This window comes from Zalophus californianus, chromosome 5, assembly GCF_009762305.2.
Source record: "Zalophus californianus isolate mZalCal1 chromosome 5, mZalCal1.pri.v2, whole genome shotgun sequence".
NCBI lineage: Eukaryota > Metazoa > Chordata > Mammalia > Carnivora > Otariidae > Zalophus > Zalophus californianus.
In genome coordinates this window covers 74,753,171-74,779,786 of record NC_045599.1, presented here as the reverse complement: position 1 = coordinate 74,779,786, position 26,616 = coordinate 74,753,171, and the positions used below count along the sequence as shown (strand labels likewise).

At 38.8% G+C, this 26,616-nt stretch overlaps 1 protein-coding gene and 1 non-coding gene across 16 annotated transcripts in view; one reads left to right on the top strand and one right to left on the bottom strand.

Moving 5' to 3' along the window:
• CAST (calpastatin) overlaps window positions 1-26,616 on the bottom strand; it is a 109,210-nt gene that overhangs the window by 74,473 nt on the left and 8,121 nt on the right. For 14 of the 15 annotated variants that reach the window (XM_027605322.2, XM_027605324.2, XM_027605323.2 and 11 more), the window contains exons 2-3: window positions 22,039-22,101; window positions 1,661-1,732 (exon numbers count right to left, since the gene is read on the bottom strand). In XM_027605322.2, coding sequence (XP_027461123.1) covers window positions 1,661-1,732; window positions 22,039-22,101 — 135 coding nt within the window. Of the gene's footprint in view, window positions 1-1,660; window positions 1,733-14,044; window positions 14,436-22,038; window positions 22,102-26,616 lie in introns of those variants that run through there. The other variant, XM_027605335.2, reaches the window with a different exon arrangement.
• On the top strand, window positions 21,033-21,157 carry LOC113930075. Its single transcript, XR_003522445.1, has one exon. It is a non-coding gene; the product is annotated as a small nucleolar RNA SNORA28 (small nucleolar RNA).

Below are 26,616 nucleotides of genomic sequence, written 5' to 3'. Positions count from 1 at the left end.
GAATGTCAAGTTTGACATTAAATAAACACTAAACATGTGACTAAAATGTCTCCACCTCTCAGCTACGCCACCCTCCCTCAGCTTCCTGAGGCACAGCAGGGTTTGGGGGAGATGTCAAAATTCTTTATACACTAAGAATGATTGGATGATAACATTGTGCGTAAAAAAAAAAAAAAAAAAAAAAAAGATGGAAAAGGGACTGCTTCTTATGGCTAACTTCCAAGAGAAAACTGGGTGTGATTTTCTACAATGTACTAACCACCACCCTGCCCAAGAGTTTAGATAATTCTAAAATTTGGAAATCACCTGCTGATGATCCACTAAATCTCATAGGGTAGGGTTTTCTAATGAGACTTCTCATTTTTAGAGGCGGAATTTAAGCATAAGTTAAATAAAAGTACTTTAAGACAGGACATATTTGAAAAATCTTTGTTAGTTCCAGACATTCAAACAATAAGAGTATGAGGCTAATAAGAACAGTCACAGCAGAGACACATTTTCCCAGCACCTACTAAATGCCAGGCTAAGGGCTTAGAGTTTTACATATTCTATTTTTATTTTATTTAAGCCTCTTGGCAGATCTGTCAAGAGTAGTCCTATCCCCATTTTACAGATGAGGAAACTGAGGCTCAGTGGGGCTAGGTAAACTTGCTAGTAATAAGTGGCAAAGAGGTAAGTCGGGTTTGTTTGGCTATGCAGAAACCTCTTACCCACACTGAGCACTGATGCTGTCATACCCCCAAATCTGGTCAACTCTGGCCAACTTCTTCTCATTTCTCAGCTGGATTTTGGTTTGGGCACCTTTTAGGGGCCTGCAGAGCCGCTGGGGCTCCAAGAAGCACTAAAATATGAACTCTTAACCAAGTAAGTAACCTATATGAGACTTCCATAGGAAAGCCACCAGTTTTAAAGGAAAAATGCTTATTTAAGATAGTTCTATAGACCGTCCTGAAATAAGTTAAGGTTTTTGCTGATCTCAGACATACTGGAAGTCCACAAGTTGAGATGGGTTGAACATAACTATTTTTAAATGTTGAAAACCTATTGGATAAAATTGTTTTTTGTTTTGAAATATGTTGTTTCAGTGATTTTTATAAGTTGCAAAGCTCTTCAGTGCTATATTACCAAAGAATGCTCAATTAGAGCTTTTGAGGTCCAGCAGTATAGAGGACCCTGTATGAACAAGAAACCTGGGTTCGAACCCTACCTCCATCCTCCTGGCTTTGTGATCTTGTCAAGGATGCTTAACCTCCCTGATCCCTGGTTTCCTCAGGTATAAAGGAATAATAATTATAACACTGTGAGGAGATTACATAAGATAATTACATAGAGCATTTAGCAGAGAGCCTGGTGTGGCTAATGCACATGAAGAGAATCTGAATTATTTTCTGAAGAGGTGAGAGCACTATATTTCTACTCACAGTATGTGTCAAAGTCCAATATTATTTATAGATATTATGATGATAATTTTGATTGGACACTTATTATATGCCATAAAGAATTAAAGCATAAATGGTTTTACTGGGTTTTAAATCATTCAAATCATTATTAAGAAATTACATTCCCTCCCCCACCCCCAGCACAGAAATGATACTTTGTTCAAAACTTATCAACCTGAAGACTAGGAGTCTTTTCAAGAAATGTTCAAGAAATGACTGACCTTGGTGGCCGGGGCTGTTCCACCAGCATGGGTTCTGGAAGGCTGACTGCTCTCAAGGCTTGTTGCTTTTTTCTTAAAAATAAAAAAGTATTAGTTTCAATGGGGGAAGCCGTCCTAACAATGTAGACAAGGCAAATTTTCATGTCGATACAAATATCTTCCCAAGCAAGCTTCAGACTAAGACACTAATAAGCACACACAAAAATAAATGTGTTCTTAAATTTTTCATATCTTTGCCTGAAGACCATACAAGCATTGAAAAGGAAGAGGAAGTTGAATAAATCCCAATTGCTCAATAGTCAGTGATTCTGGAGAACTCCAAAAATCCTCACATGGGCAGTTGCCATTTCCTCCATGGAGCACTTCCAGGAACAACATCACTCTTACTGTGCTGGAGAGAGCAGAAAGCTCAAGCCAACCTCCACAGTGGGTTATTTAGCAGTAAGTATCAAAGATGTAATTCTTTTTTTTTTTTAATTTTCTATTGTTGTGTTAATCACCATATATTACATCATTAGTTTTTGATGTAGTGTTCCATGATTCATTGCTTGCGAATAACACCCAGTGCTCCACGCAGAACGTGCCCTCTTTAATACCCATCACCAGGCTAACCCGTCCCCCCACCCCCCTTCCCTCTAGAACCCTCAGTTTGTTTCTCAGAGTCCATCGTCTCTCATGGTTCATCTCCCCCTCCAATTTCCCCCTCTTCATTCTTCCCCTCCTGCTATCAAAGATGCAATTCTACTTCTAAAAATTTATCTCAGAGAAATAAGGAGAGAGCAAAGGCTTTTTTCTTCGAAGATATTCCTCACAGTATTATCTCATCAAAAAGCTGAATACAATATAGGTAATAATAATGTTTACTGACTACTTACCACGTGCCAGGCAATGATTCTATTGGAATAATACAATGATACAATAGAATAATAGAGTAATATAATGCTTTAGTAAGACTATCTATTTAGAGCATTATTATAAGCACTCTTAAGTGTTTTAAGTATGATGTGTCATAACTTAATCTTCACAGGAATCGATATGTTGCTGGTTACTATTGTTATCCTCATTTTACGGGTGAGGAGACTGAGGAATGGGGTGAGTACATAACTTGGCCATCGTCACAGCTGGTAAAAGATAGGACGTCTGCTTCAGACCCTATTCTCTTCCTTGTCTGGACTGCCTCCCACAATAGAGGGCTGTGCTATGGACATCTATAGGATGAAGTATCATGTAGTTACTAAAAATCATGTTTAGAAGGACATTTCATTAAATGAAAACATATTGTGCATATTCTACATAAAGAAAAATCAGCTTATAAAATAGTATGTATAGTACGATCACTGAAGTTCATATGAGGATTATCTTCTGATGGTGCAGTTAAGAATGATTTTTAAAAATATTCTTCTTTGTGCTTCTTTGTATTTTCTTATATAACTATACTGTTTCAACTGATAAAAGAACAATAAATGGAGGGCAGAGAAAAGGAAAGGTAAAATACACAGCTTCTTTCTCAACAAGGTCTATCTCTTATGAAGATCCCTATTTCAGAGAAGCAAGCTTACAAACTATAAAGCTTTATAATGTCAAGTGTTGAGATTATGCTCCAACAACTAAAATATGTGAACAATGTACTATAAGCATTGAATATAGGAAGGACAGTACTGCTGATACATAGCATATTAAAAAATTGTCTGTCAATACAGTAACATTTTTAAAAATATATAATTGAGAGCAATCTGGCTTAATTCTTTTACATTTAGCAAGATTTATATTTTTTAAAAATGCCTGCCATGGGGACGCCTGGGTAGCTCAGTTGGTTAAGCGACTGCCTTCAGCTCAGGTCATGATTCTGGAGCCCCGGGATCGAGTCCCACATCGGGCTCCCTGCTCAGCAGGGAGTCTCCTTCTCCCTCTGACCCTCTTCCCTCTCGTGCTCTCTATCTCTCATTCTCTCTCTCTCAAATAAATAAAATCTTTAAAAAAAACCGCACACACACAAAAACTTTAAAAATGCCTGCCATGGACTCTTGGGCTGAAGTCTTCTTTTCCTTCAGGTTAAATATTGCCTCAGCAAGCAGAAAAGTCAAAACTTAGCTTGCTTTCCTCAGAGTATCATCTTTCCATGTCCATGGCTGACCACTTCCAGCAGGTCACCAAAGCAACAGGCTGGATACATGCTCACGAAATGTATCCCAAGAGGCCTCACAGGCAGCTGCAGGAGTCCCACGCTCCCAGGCATCACCTGCTGACTAAAGTCTCTCCCAAGCATACATGCAGTGCCATCGGCCAAGGGAAGAAAAAAGTCTTAAATAAATGGCATAGAAATAAAAGAGGCTGCGAAAAAGCTGGTATTTGTGACTGTGGTACGGGAGACGGTGAAAGAAGGGGATGGCCTAAATTTAATCCAGATCACAAGTCTCTTTCAAAAATATAAAGTATATGAACAAATAGCTTCTGACAGCCACAGCGTATACATGGATTCAGTGTAAGGGAGTGGACCCAAGAAAGACAAGAATGGGGTTATTGATTTCAACCTCGCTGTGCACCGCAACCTCCTCAGTTTCCAGTGAGGCGATGGAAGCCCAGAAAGCTCAGGCCATTGCTCCATGGGCCACCGCTGCCCTGCACTCCAGCTGCTAGCCCTTGGTCTCTGCTACAGCCAAGGAAGGTCACGTTCCAACCCTGCCCTTGTGGCAGCTCCTCTCCCCTGAGTCAAAGCCCCCATACCAGACCCTGGCTCTCCTGTAAATGAATTCCACTCTAACACGTCAGTTAGGATTTTCCCAAGAGAATTAAAAGAACTTTTTTCTTTTGGCTGAGTTATAAAACTATTAAAATAGTTTAAAAAATAACTATTTGAACTTAATATACATGCTGATTTTTATTTTAACCTTCATAAGAACTCAAGGTTTACTTTTTATTTTCATTCATTAAATTCAATAACTTTTAACTCAAATAAGGATCTCTCAGCTTTCCTCTGGGCATGACCTGTCACTCCAAGGCTTGCCTTACCCTCTGACCCTGTATAATCTAGCCTACAAAGGACTAATTTAGTTTTGCTGAAGCAAGAGTGGAATTTGTAAAAATGATCTTTTATTATCTAATATTTATTAAGCCCTTGTCAGTGTCAGGTTCTTAAAACACAACACAAAAGTCAGAAATGCACATATACCAGAGCATAGACCCCTCATTCTCAGGTTAGTAACCAACACTTAATTACAAATGTTTTGGCTGCTGTATAAGTCTTGGCCATCTTTCTTCAATTGTATCTGACTTCATGCATCCCTTCATTCATTCACTCGTTGGACAGGCATTTACTGAACCCTGGCTATGAGCCTGGTCCTATTCTAGGCAGTAGAGATGGAATAACCAATTAAACAGAAAAAGCTCCTGCTCTCATAGTGCTTACATTCCAGTAGGAGCAAAAAGACGCTAAATATACCAGTAAAAACAAGATGATTTCAGAGAGTGATGTGTGCTGTAAAGACAATGAAACAGGATAATGTAACAGAGAGAGTGACTGGCTGAGGCTTGCTCCAGACGGGGTACACAAAGAAATGACATTTCACTGAAACCCGACTACACATAACCCAATCATGAAAATATGGGATCAGGAAGGGGAGGCATTCTAGGTGGACAGAGTCACATGTGCAAAAGGCCCTAAGATAGGAATGGGTTTGGCAAGTTAGAGGAACAGAAAAAAGGTTAGTATAGGTGAAGCAGGGTGGGCCTGGGCATGTATGGTATGAGCTGAAACAAGACACTGGATAAAGATATTTAAGCTAAAGTGATACAAGTTTAGCATGGCCCTAGAGTCAGATATGTTTGAGATCATTGGTTTCTTCTAGCTTGAGCCGGCTTCCTGATCTTCTCTGGTGACTATCTAGCCCTCTTGAGTCCTCCCGTATCTCCAGCTGAAAAGTTCTCAAGGTTCTCTGGCTTCATGTCACCTTGTATTAGTTACGCAGGCATCTTCTTTACCCTCTCTCCCCTATCCCCTTGGAAATCCCACTCTGGCCGGGACACCAGTCTCAGCTGGTTAGGTCTGCAAATTCACTAACTAGTGACAGGGCTGCATCCACCCTTAGAAAGAAGAGAATTCACCCACTCACAGTAAGCAGAAACGCTCACCACAGGCTCATTTGGCTATGACTCTGCATTTGCCTTAACATGCACATATACTCCAGTCTCTGAAAGATTAAGACATTAAATGAGGATGCCAATACTATAATGACTCAGATTTTGAGTTACATTATTTTTTTTCACTTCCATAAACCCATAGGCTAGAGGCCAGCAGGAAGATTTTTCTTTGCCAACCAATCACAAGCCTTGTAGTATTTATGAACACTTCTTTAAGTTTTATAGAAAAGAAACGACCAGGAAGAGACTACCCCTTATCCCTGTCCATCAGGGCCCTAGGCCTGGCTGAGTCATTCTTTCCTTGTAGTTGACTGAGCAAGCCACGAGCCTCCGTCCTAACAACTGACAGAGGACGTGTGTGATCTCCCCTGCAGTGCTGAGTGTATCCAGGCCGTTTCCATGGACTGCGAACCCGCACCTACTTTAAGGAGCCTCTCCCACCTCCAAAAGTGGTTCAGAGTCTGCCAGCCAAGAGACCCACAAAAGAGGCACCACGTGCTTGAGTTCAGTGAACACACAGATTAGATCGCTTCTACCTGCAGCTGCAGAAAGGTATGAAAAGAATGAATTATATACCTTTTTTATATGTCTGCCGTAGTTCATGATACAGATTTTTTTTATTAAATGAGTCAGAACTCAAGTCTTAAAAAAAGCTGTTTTCAAAACATCAGTGATGTCCCAAGAGCCACGCAAAGAGTTGCTGTGTCACCATCTCCCAAAATCTCAGGAAAGGCCCCCTGAGTGAAGCCTCATGTCGTCCTGAGACTTAGTGACCACAAAGAAAGACGTCCGCTTCCCTACAGTAAAGGCTCCATCTTTTGACTTGTGTGGCAAGAATCCTGGCTCCACCAAATGCCCACTGAGACCCTGGGCATGTGTATGCACATTTCTTAAGCACTATTTTTCTCGTCAGAAAAAAAGGAATAACTGTACCCATACCTAAGATGGAGATTATGAGGATCAAAGGAGATGAGGAATGGTCTGAGGTCTGTGGCCCACAGGTTGGAAAGCCCTACTCTAGAGAGACCCAAAATTCTCAATCAAGTAGCAATGGAATAGGTTGATCTCCCCAAGGGCAACCCCAATAGGCCCAGTTTTACCTCATGAGGAATCTTAGTGGCTGTTGAGAATTTTCCATGAGCTTTTATTATTTATATATCAGAAAAAAGTATTTTCTTTCATTAGATAGAAAAAAGTTATTTTTTTTTCTTAGGACTGGCCATGATTCTAGTAACAGACACCAGTACGTTATTTGGGAATAGTTTGATCCTTTTGAGGTTTGCTTTTAAGCTTTGTTAGGTTGGACAAAAGCAGCCTTCAAAGTAGGACTAATTTTTCTTTTTTCAATACAGAGATGATACCCTTCTGAGTACTCTACCCAGTGACCCTGACTGGTGGGAACACATCATACGCCCTGGCCTGTGTGAGCTCTGGGGATTACATGGAAGGTGTAAATGTGAAGCACCCAGCCCACAGCCAGACATGGCATGATTACTCACAAAATGCTGACTAAGCGTGGCCCTGGACTACTTACAGAGTGAATGCTGAAAACCCTCGCTCTTGAGTGAGGCCTGCCAGAGTCACCACAGCAGGTGCTGCAGGCCTGGCACCAGACGTCAAAGACGAGGCCCCTCTGGACAGCTGTCACAAAGGTCTCTTGTGTGTGTGTGTGTGTGCGTGTGTGTGTGTGTGGTGGGGCAGGGGTGAGGCGGTGATTCAGGGTCAGAAGATTGGCAGGAATAGACATGACCTCAGTGTGTTTCCTGAGAGTTGCAAGGACCCTTTTGAGGCACCCCAAGGCGTCAGACATCAAGGTACCACAGAGACGATTTCAACAGTTTTGTTGCACATTGAAATGGTGGCAGACTACGTGGAAAGCACTAAAACTCATTAGTATATCAACAAATTAGTAAGTCAGTGACCAGGTTTATGAATGAGAAAAATTTAACAACCCACCTTCAAAACAGTGCTCAAACACCTTCAGAGTAAAAGAAGGAACTTAAGTTTATAAGCTGGGCTACATGCTCCTTTCAAGTACAAGTTTGTTTCCCTTTTATATTTATGAAGTTTGTACATAAGGAAATGTGGAGTCAAAAATATAAGGAAATTTAGATCCCAAAAGGAGGAGTGCTCCTACCCTGAACAACTCAAAAGCTCCCAGAGAATATTATGAAAGAGTGGTTTTCAGACATGGGACACCAGGCAGCATAGGATGTTCCCTGACAGGGAAATGAGTGAAGGGAGCCCAGTCTGCCCCAGTTTACTGCCTAGAGAAGTTTCCAGGCTGCATGAGCATGGAATGTGGAGGAAGAACCAAGGCAGAAGCCATCAATCTCTATGGGTTGAGGAGGTAGAGGTGGGAGTTCTACAGACAAAGGGGGCTTAAGGGGATCACAGGAAGAACACTAGAAAGAAGAGAGCTGCAGGAGAGAGCCCCAGAGGTCTGCATGTGCATGCCTATGAAGAAACCCCAAGTCTGGGTCAAGAACACGCAGGAGCAGAGGTAAAACCCCAGAGACCAGGAATAGAGTGTTCCCAGAAGTCAGAATCATTGGTAGAATCCGCAGAAGGACAAGTTAGTCCTCCTCTAAAGGCTGCTCTCGTCCAGCCAAACAAAGCTTAAAAGCAAACCTCAAAGGATTAAACTATTTCCAGGTAACCTAACTGTGTCCCAGAACATAGCTCAACAGCAGCAACAAACAAGCACCCAACAAGATGAAATGCACATCTGTTTGATATCTAATAAAAAATTATAAGGCATGCATAGAAGCAGAAACATAAAACTTTATTTTCCGTAAGTAGGAAAATATAATGTTCAAAAAGCATGGTATCTTGATTGCAGTGCTGGTTACACGAATCCATACATGTAATAAAATGGCACAGAACTTACATACACATGTTGTTCCAATGTCAGTTTCCTAGTTTTGATTAATGTACTATAATTACATACTATGTAACCAATGGGAAAACTGTACGAAGTGTACTGGGGACCTCTCCACACTATCTTTGCAACTTCCTAGGAATCTAATTATTTCAAAATCGGAAGCTTTTTAAAAGTAAGTTAAGGAGAGGGAAGCCTGGGTGGCTCAGTCGGTTAAGTGTCTGCCTTTGGCTCAGGTCATGATCCCAGGGTCCTGGGATTGAGCCCCACATAGGGCGCAGGGAGCCTGCTTCTACCTCTGCCTGCTGCTTCCCCTGCTTGTGCTCTCGCTCTCTCTCTGACAAATAAATAAAATCTTAAAAAAAAAAGTAAGTTAAAGAGAGACGTAAAAGATATTTTCTTAAAAACCACCCAAATCAAACTTCTAAAGATAAAAAAAATGCATATTTGAGATGAAAAATACACTAGGATTAAGAACTGATGAAATACCGCAAAAGAAAAGATTAGTGAACGTGGATGCATAGCAATAGAAACTATCCAAAATGAAACAGCAAGTAAAGACTAGGGGTTAGGGAACAGAGGGTCAGTGAGCTGTGGGACAACTTGAAGCAGCTAATATTTGTATAATTGCAACCTCCAAAGATAAGGAAAGACATGGAGACAAATCAAAATATATGAAGAAATAATGGCCAAAACATTTCCAAGTTTGATGAACCCACCAATCCAAGAAGCTCAACAAATCCCAAGTAACACTGAGGGGTTGGGTATGAATAAAGGGGCAAGTTGGTTTTTAGATACCCAATCCTCAGAGACTTCCACTGATGATGAAATCCACCTATGTTGCAAGACCTCCATCTCCTGCCCCAGATGACACGGAGCCTTCCCTGCCAGAGAGTTGGTCAGAGTTTCTGCAGCGACAAATCCAGTGATTCTCTCCTCCCACCAAAGTGCAGGAAAATGGGGCACCTGGATGGTTCAGTTGGTTAAGCGTCTACCCTCAGCACAGGTCATGGTCTGGAGGTCCTAGGTTGGGGCTCCACATGGGGCTCCCTCCTCAGCAGGGAGTCTGCTTCTCCCTCTCCCTCTGCCTCTGCCCTCCACTACTCGTGCTCACGCTCTCTCTCAAATAAATAAATAAAATCTTTAAAAAAGTGCAGGAAAATGGAGCTGGTCTACTTTTCTACCAAAGTAATAGCAAATATTCCCTGGGGAGCCCTTAAGAGAGCAGGCTAGGGGATTCTCTAGCTTACAATGGTCTATAAGTAACAGATCAAATATACGTGACAAAATTTTTGAGCCCACAGATATACAAGAACTTTTGCATTAAAAGAGTATTGAAATCCTCAAAGGTTCAATGTGACTGCTGGCATGTTCAAATCATTTCTCAAGATATTTTTGAAACTGTTTGCTGAACTGTTTTCAGAAACTGCAACACGTTATTTGATTATCCTTAGATGCAAAACATTTATCCTCTAAATGGAGACTTCAGTTTCTGAAACTCCCAAAAGTTAATGAGATTCACATGTGGTAATTATGAGAAGGCTATTGAACTGGATGATACTGATTGATTTTAGTGGGAAAAAAGTATTGAGGAAGAGATGAAATTCTTCTATGTTCCAAATGTAAAGTGGAATTAGTTTCAACATTATTTGAACAATGGAATTAACTATATAAATTTTTAGGTTTCATTTTACTGATTTCATTTTATTGATATGGATTTCATTTTATTGATATGAAGCCACCATTTTCTTTCCTTTTTCATACCTCTTGCAAACGGATGCTTCTTAAAATCACTAGAAGAGGGGAGGTGGGGGGGATTAAGAGTACACTTATCATGCTGAGCACTGAATAATATATAGAATTGCTGCATCATATTGTATACCTGAAACTAATAAAGCACTGTATGCCAATTATACTTCAATAAAAAGATCAGTATAAGAAAGCTGGGGTGAGAGATTAACTGATGGTTTTATTTCCTTTCTTAGCATTTTCTAATCCGTGCATTTTTAGATCAGTGGTTTCTTAGACTTGATGAAATGTAGTCGTTTACAGGATAAAAACTCTCATTAAAATATATGTTTTGACATATTTGTTAACAGCTCAGTTCCATTACTTAATAGTTACCCTATAAAATGACAAGAAGTATTGTGTTTCCACATGAAAACACATGCTAAATTGGAAAATAGTATCTGGAAAATGATTGTCTTTCAAAAGGGTAGGCAGATTCCCCAACACTAGCAATCATAAAGTTTGACTTTTACCTACAAATGTTCCTTTATACCATGGTTGTAAATAATGTACAAATAAGAACAAGTTCCCTTTATTACCAAAAGAAGTGTAAATGTATGCTACCACAAATGCAATGCAATAAACAGGATATGTTAGCTCCTGGGAGACAATGATAAATAAGTCTTATTGAATAAATCTCACCATTAACTCACTGCATAAATTCACTTATTGAATGAAATGCCTCACACACAACAGTCTTAATAACACAGACTATGGTAGCTACACTTCACTGAGTTTGGCTATATTCTAATTAGTCAGTACCCATCATCATCTGCAAGTCAACTCAAGTCTTTCTAGTCCCGAGGGGGCTGCCCTGACAAGCAGCCAAACGCTATCCTTCCGACTCTGAGTCTGCTGTGACTCAGTTTCCCTCCCTGTTGCACTTCATACCCCCCAGAGAGGGAATAGCTGTACCTACTCTTCCTTACATTCCCAGATTCCTGGGAATTGGAGTAATTTACTTTTTTTAATTAATTTTTTATTGAAGTATAGTTGACACACACTGTTACATTAGTTTCAGGTGTACAACATAGTGATTCAACATCTCTATGTGTTATGTTAAGTTCACCACGAATGTAGCTGCCACCTGTCACCGTCATACGATGCTGTTACAGTGTCATGGACTATATTCCCTATGCTGTGCGTTTTATTCCTGTGGAATGACTTAATCTCACTTTACGAACTTCTTGAATGAAAACGAGGTACAACACAAGGAAGAAAGATGGAAAGAAGAGTTACATAAATTGACAACAGTAGTAAGAAAGTTTTTGGTGTTGATCTTACATCGAATTCTTTAAAAGTAATTTTATGAATACTATCAGATACTAGATAAAAGCACAGACTCTGTAAACTGAATCAATTCTGAACTTCACTACCAAATACCTGTGTAACCTTGGTATTAAAAACCTTATTTAATCAAGCTTCGCCTCAATTTCCTCATCAGGAGAATGGGATTATTGTAAGAGGGTGTGTGTGCATGTGTGTAATGGCTATATTTGTGTTAGCTATTATTATCAAATGCTCTCTAGTTCTCAACTACCATTACCAATCGACATAAAAATTGTGCTACATAATTCTCTTCTCCTCTTGTCAAACTACTTCTCACTAAGATGTTAATAATTAATATATTCTTTCTCCTAGGAATACCCATAATTTAAAAGCGGAGCCAGGGAAAGGCAACGTTTAACTCAAAGTTTAAGTAAGCTGCTAACAGTGGAATTACAGACATCAACAACAAGCCAACTGGGAAAATATTATCAGATGGTACCTCCTAAATATATCTAGTCAATAAGATTGTCCCTGCAGGGGTGGGGATGGTGTGTACATCTAAATGTCTTTGAACTGTACGTCCCATTTTAGGAGCATTTTTTGTATTCACATATGTGTGTGCTTCTCAGAGGAAAAGATCAGTTTTCATCAGATTCCAAAGGGACTATGAACTAAAAATAGTTAAGAATCCTTGCCCTCTAAGCTGCCTTACTTAAATCCTCACTCTGTCCATATCTAAGAGATGTACTTCTATTCAAACATGTGCGCAAACACACACACACACACACACACACACACACACACACACACACACGCAGCAGCCTTGTTCTGGAAGTATCTCTTAGAGGTTCCAAAGAAAAAAGGCTCACACATAAAATACTTCTCTCTTTAAGGTCTAAGGTCTCTTCCATTATTCTTTTATTATCTGATGTTGTTTTCTATTTTTTTTCCTTCTGATGAAAAAAATACATTTAGAATAAAGGAAAAAGTAGAAAGAAGGAAATGTAAAGTATTCAAAATCCTGCCAATCAAGACAGCTACTTCCAGTTATTTTTCTACTTTTAGAAACACAAAAATATGCACAATATGTTACAATATGAAATCGTAAGCTTTTCATCTTTCTTTAACCTAACATAAACACTTTTCTCAGTCATTAAAGTTCTTTGAAGAATGGTGTTAAAGATGCTTTGGTTACTATGTCTGTGTCACAATTTCACCAATTCATTACTGTTATACATGTATTTCTCTCCTAGCTTGTTATTATAAATACAGTGATAAAGATCCTTGTGCCACCAAGCACACCTCCAATTATGTACTTGAAACAAATTCTAGACTTGGAATTTCTGGGTCAAAAAGGTTTGGTTTTCTTATTTAAGTCTCTCAGTTATTTTACATTTTAAAATACCATTTATGTTTTTATTAAAAGAAAAGCTTAATTATATATTTCCAATCTTATAACTTTTGAATATTTAAAGAAAATTTATATAAGAAGTCAAAATCAAGCCTCTTAAAATACACACATACCCCCGTAACATATGTTAATTTACAAAGACAAAGTCAACCATGTACCCAGCAAAGAATTTCCTCCTTTTAACCACTGGGTGTCCCCCGAACTATATGTTTATGGCATTTGGGCAGATATCACACCTAACAAGTATCTCAGGAGCTCGTGTCCTTAGGACTGGTAGTAAGAGACTTCATTGTCTTTTAAATGAATTATTTTAAAATGTATTAGTCATTGTGCTTCCTATTAAGCTTTCATTATTCAGTGAAATAGATGTATGGTTTCAGATTTTACCAAGTCTATTCAGTGTTTTAAGAAAGCACACGAAAAAGTAAGTAACAAAATTATATTCAGTGAAACAATTTTTATCCCAAGTACTAAGTGAAACCAAAAATTGGAATGTGAATATGAAAGCATTTTAGCCTTCAATTTCCCATAAGAGAAATGTGTTTCTTCAAAACCGTATTTGCAGATTTCAGATTCCAGAGTGATATATTTCTGGAACATACTAAAGTCCAAAAATTCTGCTCCTTGAGCTCCAATTAGACCACTTAGGAATCAGAGGCTTGATTTACAAAAGAAAGAGCCCAGGGGGATGCGAACCCTGAAGTGAATAACCAGCCAGGAAGTTTGGAGTCCTAATGATTAAGATAAACATATGTTTAGAATTCACTCCTGAGTTCTTTCCAAACAATGTCTTTCATACCTGTTATTATTCAATTAACAAATGATTCCATTCACCCATAAACAATTGGCAAACAATCAAAGAAATCTGTAACATGGGATGCATCTTGGCCACACTTACCTCTTTTTGTATAAATAAACACTGATTTCAACTTCCTTTTTTTTTTCCCTTTATCGGATGTTCATTACATAAATCCATGTACGTTGAAGAGTCATCAGTGCAGAATCTCCACTTACTCAGCACCCTCACAGTCCTAACAGTAACAGCTTCAAAGAGGACAAACAAAATCCCAATCCACGATCAAGGGCCTTTCCACAGCCCCCATAATTCGGCAATTATCAGCCCAGACCTTTCTTCCAGTCTTCCCATTGACGACACAGCAACATCCTGGTCCTTCTACCCTTTTAAATGCTTCTTCTTTGACTTGTTCACTGATTTCTCCTTCCTACCTCCCCCATGCGGGCATTTATCAACATTTGCTTCTGCTTTCTCTCCTCTCTCTCTACACCCTTTCCTTCAGTAATGTCAACCAAGAATGTTGGCAGTGAGGGCAAGAAAGAAAGAATGGGAGCTTGAGCAATTTCAAAGGACATGTTTTAAAACTTTATAATGAGGAAGGCTGAACTAATATGTAGTCTAAGAGGAGTCGTTAAACAAAGAGTAGAAGAAAGAATGAATAGCTTCAGGGACAAGGTCCTAGGAAAAGAAGGAAAAAATGGGGTTAGTACCTATTTCTCCAACCAAAGCTGCCCACATGATCCATGACTGTTTGGAACTACAGCACTCTTAAGGTGCTTCAGAGCCACATCATCCCCAGAACATGGCAGAGGCCAGGGTGAGGAAATCATGGGGAGGGGAGGGGAGGGGAGGGAAGGGGAGGAAAGGGAAGGAAAAAAGAAAGAAAGAAAGAAAAGAAAGAGAGAGAGAAAGAGAGAAAAGAGAAAGAGAGAAAGAAAGAAACAAAGAAAGAGAGAAAGAAAGAGAGAGAGAGAAAGAAAGAGAGAAAGAAAGAAAGAGAGAGAGAGAGAAAGAGAGAAAGAAACAAAGAGAGAGAGAAAGAGAAAGAAAGAGAGAAAGAAAGAGAGAAAAAGAAAGAGAGAGAAAGAAAGAGAAAGAAAGAAAAAGAGAGAGAGAGAAAGAGAGAGAGGGAAAGAGAGAGAGAGAAAGAGAAAGAAAAAGAGAAAGAGAGAGAGAAAGAGAGAAAGAAAGAAAGAAAGAGAAAAGAGAGAAAAGGGAGAAAAGAAAGAAAAGAGGAGCACTCTATAAATATTATCTCAGTGTTACTCAAAATGTGCTCGGAAGACCATTGACATAAGAGTCATCTGAAGTAACTGGTAAAAACAAAACAAAAAAGGAAGCAAAAAAGACAACAAAAACCCTAATTCGTTGACCCTACCTTAAATCTGCTAAATCAGAATCTCTGAGGATGGGGCCCAGGAGTCCGAATTTTTCATACTATCTCTAAGTGATTGTTAGGCACATTAATACCTGAGAACCACTGTGTTATTTCATGTAATGTCCTGGGAAATTAGGAATAGGGAATTATTAATAATTTTTTACGATACTAACAGTGCTCTACGCATTTGCTAAGCATTCTGTAATAATGTTGATTGAAACATACAAGACTTGATGATGTCAACTTTCCATTAGGTTTTGCTTTCACTGAGGAACCTCTTTTAAAAGGCTATAATGAGCTATTATGCATTGTTATATGACAAAATGTAGTTGACTTTATGACAAGAATCATACATTTATCAGTCCTCAGATGAATCATTTTGCTATGGGCATGATTTCAGGTTATTGTCCCTTTTTAATCAGTCATGTTATTATCTTTGAGAAGCTAATGAAATCTAAAGAGAAGAATGAAAACACATATATACTTTAAAACAGTATATTTCAGGAATAATATTTAATCAATCTGTCCATCAGGATTCCAGGACTTATGATTTACTCTGAGGCTAGCAAATTTAACTTCCATTTAGTTCCTTTGCTATTTTGTTAACATTTGATTTGAATTCCATGTGCCATGAATACAATCTTTCAGAGACAATTTTGGTGGGACCTAAGGTCTTAGGTAATTAGGCTCATAAATTCAAAGTACAATAATGAAGTACAAATTATGACTGTATGATATATTGTTGATATATTTATATGCTCACTGATAAAGGCAAAGTACTTACTGTTTTTATTAGCCGTTCCCTATCCAATGATATAACATTTTGTATATCACAGATGCTTGATTTAAAAGCACACTATTTGCATAATCTTTAGTAAAGCTGTATCCTTTGCTTCTGGTAAAACAATTCACTGAAGGATGATGCGTAAGGTCTCTACTTTCTAGCTATTGGCATATGTTTCTGGGTTTTACACATAGTTTTGTGGGTTTTTTTTTTTTAAACAAAACAGCTATTGAGCTTAATGAACTACCAAACATCCTTCTATTTTTAATGGGAAAGGCTCTGCAATATATAATCAACAAAAGAATTTGCATCCTGTCCCATCCCATGGTTAGCAATCAATAAGCGGCTGACTTCTACTGCCCTGAGAGCTAAACCAAAATAAGAACAATAATTAAATAAGACATTTCAGGAAAAAATTAATAGAGAGAAACAGATATATAGGCACATCCTGGCAATTTTTTAAATTGTAAGAACAGCAACACAACTGTATACGTGCCAAGGCAGGAAAAACAGGGTTTATAAAAATAAAACTAGGCTTCCCAGACATTTTCTTTACAACTCTAAAGTCAGAAAAATCATGGAGCAACAGGTATGGGATTTTGAGGGAACAGAACTGCTAGCCAAGGATGTTGTACAATTTTGTATTTATTTCTTGTGTGAGGTCAGCACCAAAGCATGCTTAGATCCACACAGACTCAGAAAATCACCATTAAGGGGGTGCCTGGGTGGCTCAGTCGTTAAGCGTCTGCCTTCGGCTCAGGTCATGATCCCAGGGTCCTGGGATGGAGCCCCACCTCGGGCTCCCTGCTCAGCGGGAAGCCTGCTTCTCCCTCTCCCACTCCCCCTGCTTGTGTTCCCTCTCTCACTGTGTCTCTTTCTGTCAAATAAATAAATAAAATCTTAAAAAAAAAAAAAAGAAAATCACCATTCACGCTCCCTCCCTGAAAAATTTATGTTAAAAAATATTCCAGTCAATGAAGAAAGGAATCAAAATTTAGAACTCAAAAAAAAAAAAAAGAAAGAAAATTAGGAAACTGTAGTCCAAAAGAATTTCTGGCACCTCCCTTTGTTTAACCTGCCACATCAGCCATGTGGCTGGATTCTGGGCTGGCTCCTGGTATGGGTGTCTGGGCGAGTCAGGCAGGACTGCCCTCGGGGCACAACTTTGGCTTTGCTTCTTTCTGGAAACTGGGACATGAGCTTGCGTAGCCACAGTTAACCCACAATTAATATGGACTCTGTTGTCATGACCCATAATCCCTTAAAATGATGTATCCTAAACTACTCTTCCAGAATTTTCTAACAGCTACACCACTTGCTTGTGGGAACACCGTCCCAGACTTTTTGAGGAAGTATGTGTTTCACCCTCACAAACACAGCAACAAAATAAAAACCAGATTAAATGCCATACTAAATGCCAAGATACCTGAATAATGACTTTCTTAAGTCACCCACAATGATGACTCTTTTCAAATGGAAAAGATTGATCTTTCACAAAGCACATTATTTATTGTTTTCTAGGCCCTCCTAATGATGTTTCTTTGTTATCTCAGCTTAAACATAATATACAGAGAGAAAAAAAGACTTAGGGAAATACACCAAGATGGCAGTAGTGGCCATCTCTGTAGGTGCTAGAATTCTGGACGATGGTATTTTTTTCTTTAAAGTCTTCAGTATTTTCTCAATTTTCTTCTGTGATTATGTTTTAGCTGTATAAAAAGTTGCTAAAATTAAGGGCTCCTGGGTGGCTCAGTCAGTTAAGCATTGGACACTTGATTTTGGCTCAGGTCATGATCTCAGGGTCATGCGTTGGAGCCCCGCATTGGGCTCCGCACTGGGCACGGAGCCTGTTTAAGAGTCTCTCTCCTGCTCTCCCTCTGTCCTCCCCCTGCTAGCTTTTTCTCTCTAAAAAAAAAAAAAAGTTGCTAAAATCAATATATATATTAAGTATGAACACAAGATATTATCGCATTGGTTTAAGAATACACACAAAACTGTATAGCAATAGTTATAACTAAGTGGTGGATTAGGTAATACTGTTTTTCGTAAGTACATATTGCTTTTGTAATTAAAAAAAAAGACTAATTGGGGGGCACCTGTGTGGCTCAGTCGGTTAAGTCACTGACTCTTGGTTTCTGCTCAGGTCATGATTCATGGGTCCTGGGATCAAGCCATGAGTTGGGCTCCTCAGCGGGGAGTCGGCTTGAGATTCTCTCCCTATGCCCTTCCCCCCGCTCATGTTCTTGATCTCCCTCTCTCTCAAATTAATAAATCTTTAAGAAATTAATAAAATAAAAAAGACTAATTTCATTAAGAGAAAAAGTGTAAAAAATGTTCGAGTCATTCAATACTTCATGCATTTTAGAAGGAGGAAAGGTAAACACTTAAGAATGCTTTTACTATTACTGATGGTAAAGAAAATCTGCCCCATTATCTTTTCCTTTAAGGTGCAATTTCTATTCTCTTGTATTTATAGCTCCCTTTCTGTGCCCCTAAAATATATCTATTATTAAATTTGAGTTCTTATAATTGGCTCTGTAAGATTGTGCCCATGTAATGCTTTAAATTCCATCCCTCAGGCCTTCACTGAAATACGTTGCTAGAATGCTCACACTCCCCCAGTGAGGCCAGCTATGTTAGTCAAATACTTTAAATAGATTTGATTACAGGTTTGAAAAGGCTTCTCTCTTCCAGTGTCTTTAAAGGGGCTGGTGTTAAATGTTTTCATTTTTTTTTCCTGCTCTAGTCCTTGTATCTTCGGCTTGTTAGTCCATGCAACTATTAGTTTTATAATTCCTCTACATCTGAGGAGGACAAAGCCAAATCACAATGACTGGTACAAACAAATAAGTGAATTCGTTCTCCTAGACACTTACTCTAGGCGTTCCTCAAGCATCTGTATTGCAAATGCAACATGACAAATGATACCTTGGTTGTAAGATTCTGTTAAAATTGCTGCCAACTTCTTAGGATCATTAGTGGCTGTACAGGGGTCAAACACCAAACAAGTAAGAACTATTTACGATTGCTGGAGAGAAAGAGCTCTGACCTTCACACAAAGCATTCATCCCCAGGTATGTTTACATATGTCAATATAATAGTGGCTCTTACCTCACCCTAATCATTTTTTCTCCTGGTTATATCTTCCTGAAGTCCTCCTATGTATCCCTTCTCTTGCACTTCCAAATAAAATGCAACAGGATAATAAAGAGAGAAAGAAAAAAAAAAAAAAAAGCCAAAAAGTACCCCTGAGCCTAGAAAGCCCTTTTCAAACTGACTTTGTTTCAAAGGCCTGGGTTTGTCTGTGGAAGCCGAACCACATGTTTGCATATGCTTAGGGACGTGCTATTTAACCTCTGGAAGCATATACTAGTCTGCAAATGGATTACCAAAACCCAAATGAAGCTTCTGAATCTCATTTCTTGTTCAAAAGAGCAGTAGGTCATGAAATACTTGGGAGAAAGGACTGGTTTCAGGAAATCTTTCCGTGGTGATTTTGAGAAGGAAAGAGGATGGTAACCAATCGTGGATGGTAGGCAGGGCAAACAAATCCAATCACACATGGTTTTGTAACTGTGCACACAAAAGCTAAAATAATGCCTAATGCAAGATGGTTTCCTTGAATTCTCTCCAGGGCCACAGTATCTCACCAAGCACTAATTTGTATGGGACATAAAAAATGAGAGGTTCCCTGGAGACAGACCATACTGGAACTATGCCTTGACTACCAAGTCAACCCACCCACAGGTCTGTCTACCCTATCAGATGTACATGGAGAATTTGGGGAGATGATAAATAATCTTCAGTCTCAAACTGTATGAATCTCTACAGTGATTTATGCCACGGGAGCGGGGGAAAGCCTCTGCCCCCTCTTCACTTCTGCTGGCTGAGACAGAGCAAAAGACCAATGTGTCCAGGCTCGGCACAAGACAAGAGTTGTAAATCTGAATTTCTCAGAAGCGTTACGAAACAAAACCAGAATTCCTTGACTGGCTGATAAACAGAAGAAAAATTCCTTCTTCCTTTCCTTGAGGTGGAAGTTCAGCCTTTCATTTCAAACTTAAAAGTGAAGTCTGTCTCTACTAACACAGAAATCTCAAATTATGTCCCCCTTGCTGCATTTGTAACAGAGGTCCTTACGAGTTTTCTCAAGCCCCTTATAAATATGGAAATAAGATACTTTATAGTCTAGATATTATGAAAAAAGAAAAACAACCTAACACTGTGCCATAGCAGTTGTTGCCTAAACCAACAATGCCTATATATTCAAGATGTAATATTTAAGCTTTCGAGTAATAACACAATTAGTGATATATGAACTAGCCAACTATTCACTTGACCACATTAGAAAAGATTTCCTTTTGTGTGTAAATAGTTTAATCTTGATTTATAGTAATAAAGAATAACATCCAAACGCATTATTCTGGGGTCTGGAGAATAAAGAAACACTATAATTTTCAAATCATAAATTATTTGATAGATAACTTATCTGGGAATATATTTAATAGGTAGGGTAGATAAGGAACTGAATGACACTCTACAGATTTTCACGCTAGTAAAAGGAGGAAAATGTGGGGTTTTTTTCTTAAATATTTTTATTTATTTATTTGAGAGAGAGAATGAGAGAGAGAGCATGAGAGTGGGGAGGGTCAGAGGGAGAAGCAGACTCCCCGCCGAGCAGGGAGCCCGATGCGGGACTCGATCCCGGGACTCCAGGATCATGACCCGAGCCAAAGGCAGTCACTTAACCAACTGAGCCACCGAGGCACCCTGGTTTTTCATATGGGAATCTATTTTTTAATAATTTAACCAAGAAACAGGATAAAATCTTAATGTTTACTCTCACTTTCTAATTTTAAAGAAACATCTGCCTTCCATGGGTATAAAAAATTCATTACAAATATGCTTGTCAAGAAATAGTCTATTACAAGCAACACTTTGTAGCACATAATCCAAGTGTGTCTGACGCAATTTGGGCTTGCTATGGCAAGAAAGTCTCACCTCTTCCAGCACTCTCCTCCATGAGACCAACTGTTATATAGACTTAAACAGTGTAAAGTAAATAAATAAATAAAATACAAATTAATAATTAAAAAGGAAAGACTCTAAATTATATTTTCAAGTGTATTGGTAACGAAAATGACAGTAGAAAGTTCAGCGAACCACCGGCAGAATCCATAGAAGGTTCTAGCTATAACAGCCTCCTTATATACTGAATATATTGAAATACATTCAATATTACAAAATTGCAGAAAGAAGAGGAGCAAAATTTCTAAAAACATTTTGATAACATGGAGAAAAACATAATGATCATTTTTATGCTTTCTTGTACCCTTTGGAAGGACAGCACATTCGCAGGACCCTTCCATGGACAAGTCGGCCAGTGTTGACAGGGCACATAATGGTGCGTCATTCATTGGAGGAAGAAATTCAGCGTCAAAGAAAACTCATCCCCAAGTGGAAAGGTTTGGTTTTACTGCTTTTCCACAGAATTGATCCAAATCAAAATAGTCTTTCTTTCTTCCTTTTGTTTATGAACCTAAATGATGGATTCATCCAGGCGGTCACGGTCCTTCCTAGAGTACTCTCACGAACAAAGATGTCCTTTTCCACTACAGCATTTGGTTTCTCCCTCTAAATCTGTCGTGTTCACCAACACAACATTTAAGGTTCAGCAATTCCTCTAGGGAAAACACCCTCAATAACTGGCTTCTGTTCCTAAATAGAAACTATTTCTAAAGGTTCTTTCCCCAGGAACACTTTTTTCTTTATTAATTTTTAATGATTTCCACTTATATTCTTGAATCAAATCTTGGTTAAGACTAAATTTGCCAATATTCCAGTAGGAGCTCTTTGCAACCTCATTATCTGTTTCAAGAGAGAATTCACAATTAAAAGCAAGAGAAAAGGAAAGCCCAGTGTTGTGGGAATTACCTCATCTGATCCTTTCTTTTCTCCGGACTTGGAAGGTGATCCACTGGTTTTTCCACTGACATGCTATAAAAATATAAAAAGAAAAGAAAGAAAGATAATGTTTAAAAGAAGGAGGTAATACAAGATAGTATAATAGTAACTTTGATCCCAAAGGACTAAATATGTACCCTGTAAAAACAAGGACCCCTTTAATCTTCTTTCTGAAAATGCTGATAATTCTACACTGACATAGGTAGCTTTCAAAAATCAAGAGAACCTACAGACATTCATTTGGGATGTAGAAAGTCAGTCTATAATTAACCAGACACAGATCTGATGGTGATTCCAAGGCGGCATCTTGTCTCCTACAAAATGCCGCACGCAATTTTAAAGCCCAAATTGCTGGTGTGGGCGACATGTGGTTCCTCATGGAGTTGTGATGTCTAAGGTCCATGTGGAGCCTAAAGCCATACTTAAGCCTCAGTTCAGCATGGGCTCAAGGGAGCACCACAGCTTCCAAGTCTGCCATCGCTTCTGATGGTTCTTGGGAATTCCTCAGAGTTCTTCCCCAGTTACCTTCCAGGAAGACAAACCCTGCAGGGGGAAGACCATACCTGCAACTTCTATTTATTATGGCTTTAGGATTTCATTATGTCCAGAAAACAGAATTATTTTTCTCACCAGGACAGTGGGAATGAAAGCAAGTATTTTTATGTGGCCCATAAAACCTTCAGGTAGCTTACACGCTCATTTATCTTGATGGATAAGATAAAATAAGCCCTAAAGTTTATTGACTTTTTTTGAGAAATTAAAAAAAAAATTATGTTCCCGAAAAGGGTTACAAAGAATTGTTTCATTTCTTGCACATTGTAGGATGTGCAAGAAAGTGGGGAAAAATAACCTAAATAGAAGGAAATAAAAGCTCACGATTGGGTTCAATCCCAACCATCTTCAGTTAAACCAAAATATACAACTGTACAACATTCCCTAAAGCAAATCATAACCTGGATATGTAGGTCAATGAAATTATTTGAATTAAAAAGAGTGGTAGTCACAGTAACATTAATAATAAAAATTTATATCATTCTTTATTATTTACTATCATACATATTCTTATTTGATACAAAAAAAAGAGGCTCATGTGATTTTTAGGGATGAAAAAACTAAGAATAAGAATTCATTGACCTTTCGTAAGGACACAGACCTAGTAAATGAGAAAAGTTTGCATGGCAGGTTTTCTGACTTACAATACGTTGTCACTAGAACATGCTAAATAGAATAAGGTAATATTTTCTTTAGTAATACCAACATATATTTTAATTAAAACAAGAATCCAAGAAATATCCGACACATGGATGAAGCCTTGCATTAAGAGTTCTCTGTATGAAAAACTAGGAGGAAATCACTTTTATGCGTGGAAAATCCTTCCCTAAATGTAACACTGTCGTGGATCAGTGAGTGGAATCCACTCAGTGAAAAACCCCTGGGCTTCAAGAGCTTGGTGAGTGAAACCCTGTACAGGGCCTGTTCCACCTTGATGTCCTAGTCTAGCGTTTGTCTGTCCACAGTTGAGGGCAAGCAGTATTGAGTAGTGAATCTGGGAAATGAATCTGGGAAAAAAAAAATTCTAAAAGCCCACATACCTATCAGTGCTAGATGGTGAGACGTAAGTTTCAGAAGATTCCTGAAGGCCAGACTAGGAGGGAAGAATCATTCACCATTTGCAGACAGAATTTAAGAGGGATAGATCTACAGTGACAGACTGACCCAATCTGGTCTCCTTCCAGACTTGGTAAATTTAGAACCCTATCACACTCACTATTATGTCCAAATCCCTATCTTTCTCGGATTAGAGACAAACATTAACAACAAAAAAAATGCACTGTTTTACTGAGCATATTGAGTGCCTCATCACTCCTCAGGAGGTATTAGTATTTCACTGTACAAATGAAAAAGCTTAAAGAGGCACTTGCTCTTGTCAGGTAGAAGGTTCCCTGCTCCCCACAAGGTCCCCTCTGCTTCCTGCTCATGTGTCAAATATATATTATGACACACTGCCCTACAGTAAATGTGCAGACAGCCCTTTCTCCCTAAAATTTAGCTATATAGATGTTTTTCTTTAAAAATTTTTAAAAGGGGCCCCTGCCTGGCTCAGTCTGTAGCGCATGCAACTCTTGATCTCATGATCATGATGAGTTCAAGTCCCACACTGGGCATAGAGCTTACTTTAAAAAATGCAAAAAAAAAAAAAAAAAAAGTAAACAAAAATAAAAGTTTTTAAAAAGTCATCTCCTGAAGGTGTTCCAAAATTTCAGTCCTCCAGATTAACCAACACTATCAGTTACTTGTTTCCATTTAAACACTCAAAATCCCTCAATCATGTAGGTTCTAAATAGTTTGGGATGGATATATATGCCAAATACTTTTAAAATGTTCAGTTATAAGGACAACTTGGAAAAATTATGTACTATAAGAATTGGTATTTTGTGATTTCAAAAGAAATACTTACTCTTAGTAGAAATTTTTACAACATAAAGTATAATGACATAAAAAACACCATCAAATGAGACCATTTTTTAGGAACCCTATGGATTATATTTTCCCAGGTTTTTTTTAATCCAGCTTTTTTTTTTTTTTTTTTTTAAGTAGGCTCTATACCCCAACACAGGGCTTGAACTCACAACCCTGAGGTCAAGACCTGAGCTGAGATCTCGAGTCAGACGTCTAACCAACTAAGCCAACCAGGGGCCCCAACCCACCTTTTATTATAAAATTTTTCTAACACACATTAGAGTTAAAAGAATAATACAATGAGAACTCATATTCTTACCACTTAGATCCAATAACTATTAAGATTGTTGCTACATTTTGCCATATTTGCATATATTATAGACAGATCTCTCTATCTGTATTTGGATATGTACCTGCATTTGAAAGTAAATTGTAGGTATCTTAAAATTTTACCCCTAAACATTTCACTAAACATCTCCTTAAATTGAAGAATTTTCCCCACATAACTCCAATATCATCGTCACTCTAAGAGAATTAACAAGAATTATCTAACACCATTCAATTTCTAGTAAATAGCAACTTTATGAATGAACCATTGCCCTGACCATTTCTCAGGGCTTATTCAATATCCATCAGTCTATTAACAATATAAATAGTTTTTGCTGAGCGATATTCAAGGTGCCTGATTTTTTATTTATTTTTTAAAATTTATTATTATCTTTTTTAAATTTGAGTATAGTTAACCCACAAAGTACCTCATTATTTAATTCATGGCAAAATTAAGCACTTTCTACATGACTGAGCTGATGCAAAGAAATATTTGGGAATGATTTATGTCAGATTCAATCCGACTTAGGAAACCTGCTGCAAGCCTAAGAGGGAAAAGAGAAAATTCTGTCCACTACAACGCGCAGTGGGTACGGTGGGGAGAGCTGAGAGAAGCATGGAGAAGGAAAGCACTGATAGGTCCAGAAAGAGAACCAAACCTCAAAACTGATAAATTCATGGAGGACTTCTCTAGATACGTGAAAGGAAACGAGTATGTTCTAAGCATCTACTTACCCTGTGCTAGCCCAGTGCTAACCATTTCCCCTAAGAGATCCCCTTCGCTCCTCACAGCAACTCCAGAGGTCCACACTGTCACCTCATTTTGTGGATAAAGAAACTGAGGATCTGAAAGGTGAGGTCCTCCTCTGTCACGCCACATATCCGGATCATATTCTAGGGGCCAGAGACTGGGCTACTCTGGATCTAGTGAAAAGCTAGTTAAGACTGTGGGACTCACATCAAAAAAGTCTCAATCCAGGGCACCTGGGTGGCTCAGTTGGTTAAATGACTGACTCTTGATTGGGGCTCAGGTCATGATCTCAGGGTCATGAGATCGAGCCCCACGATGGGCTCCTGCTGGGTGTGGGGCCTGCTCGGGATCCTCCCTCTCTCCCTCTCCCTCTCCCTTTGTCCCTCCCCAGCTCGCTCTGTCTCTCAAAAAATGTGCTGTGCCCCACAAATTAAAGGAAAAAAAAAGTCTCAATCCAATGCTCTAAAATGAAAACAACAAACCAAAACAGAACCTTCCGATTGTGAAACTGGTTTGCTTTATAAAATCAATGAAACGTTCAGTCCTGTATTAACAGCTGGAGACCAAAGACAGGAAGCGCAGGAGGCTAACCCTAACGCAGCAGAAATTAGATGGGGAGAATAAGGCTACAGAAGGCAGTTGACACATGGAGTTAAGATGAAAGACGTGGTATGTGTGGCAGGCGTTCAGAAGCAGGGAAAAAGCAGATAAGGGACTTCACCATCTTCCCTCAAAAAGAAATAATTTTCCAAACTGTTTTTACCCCCGTGGATCACTGTGTATTTGGCAAGTGTAGCTGGCCTCTGGCCTCGTTGGAGGAGAAAGCTTTTCATATGCTTAAAATTTTCTGCCACAGCAAACCCATAAACCTGTTGGGAGATCAACGAGAGCCAAGAGCTAGTAAGGCGGCAGCCTGTGAGCTCCCGGAGCCGAGGACTTGTGCTAGTGAGCATCTGGGCACCCTCCCCACTGCCACCCACATACCCTCCGAGAGACACGCACACAAGGGC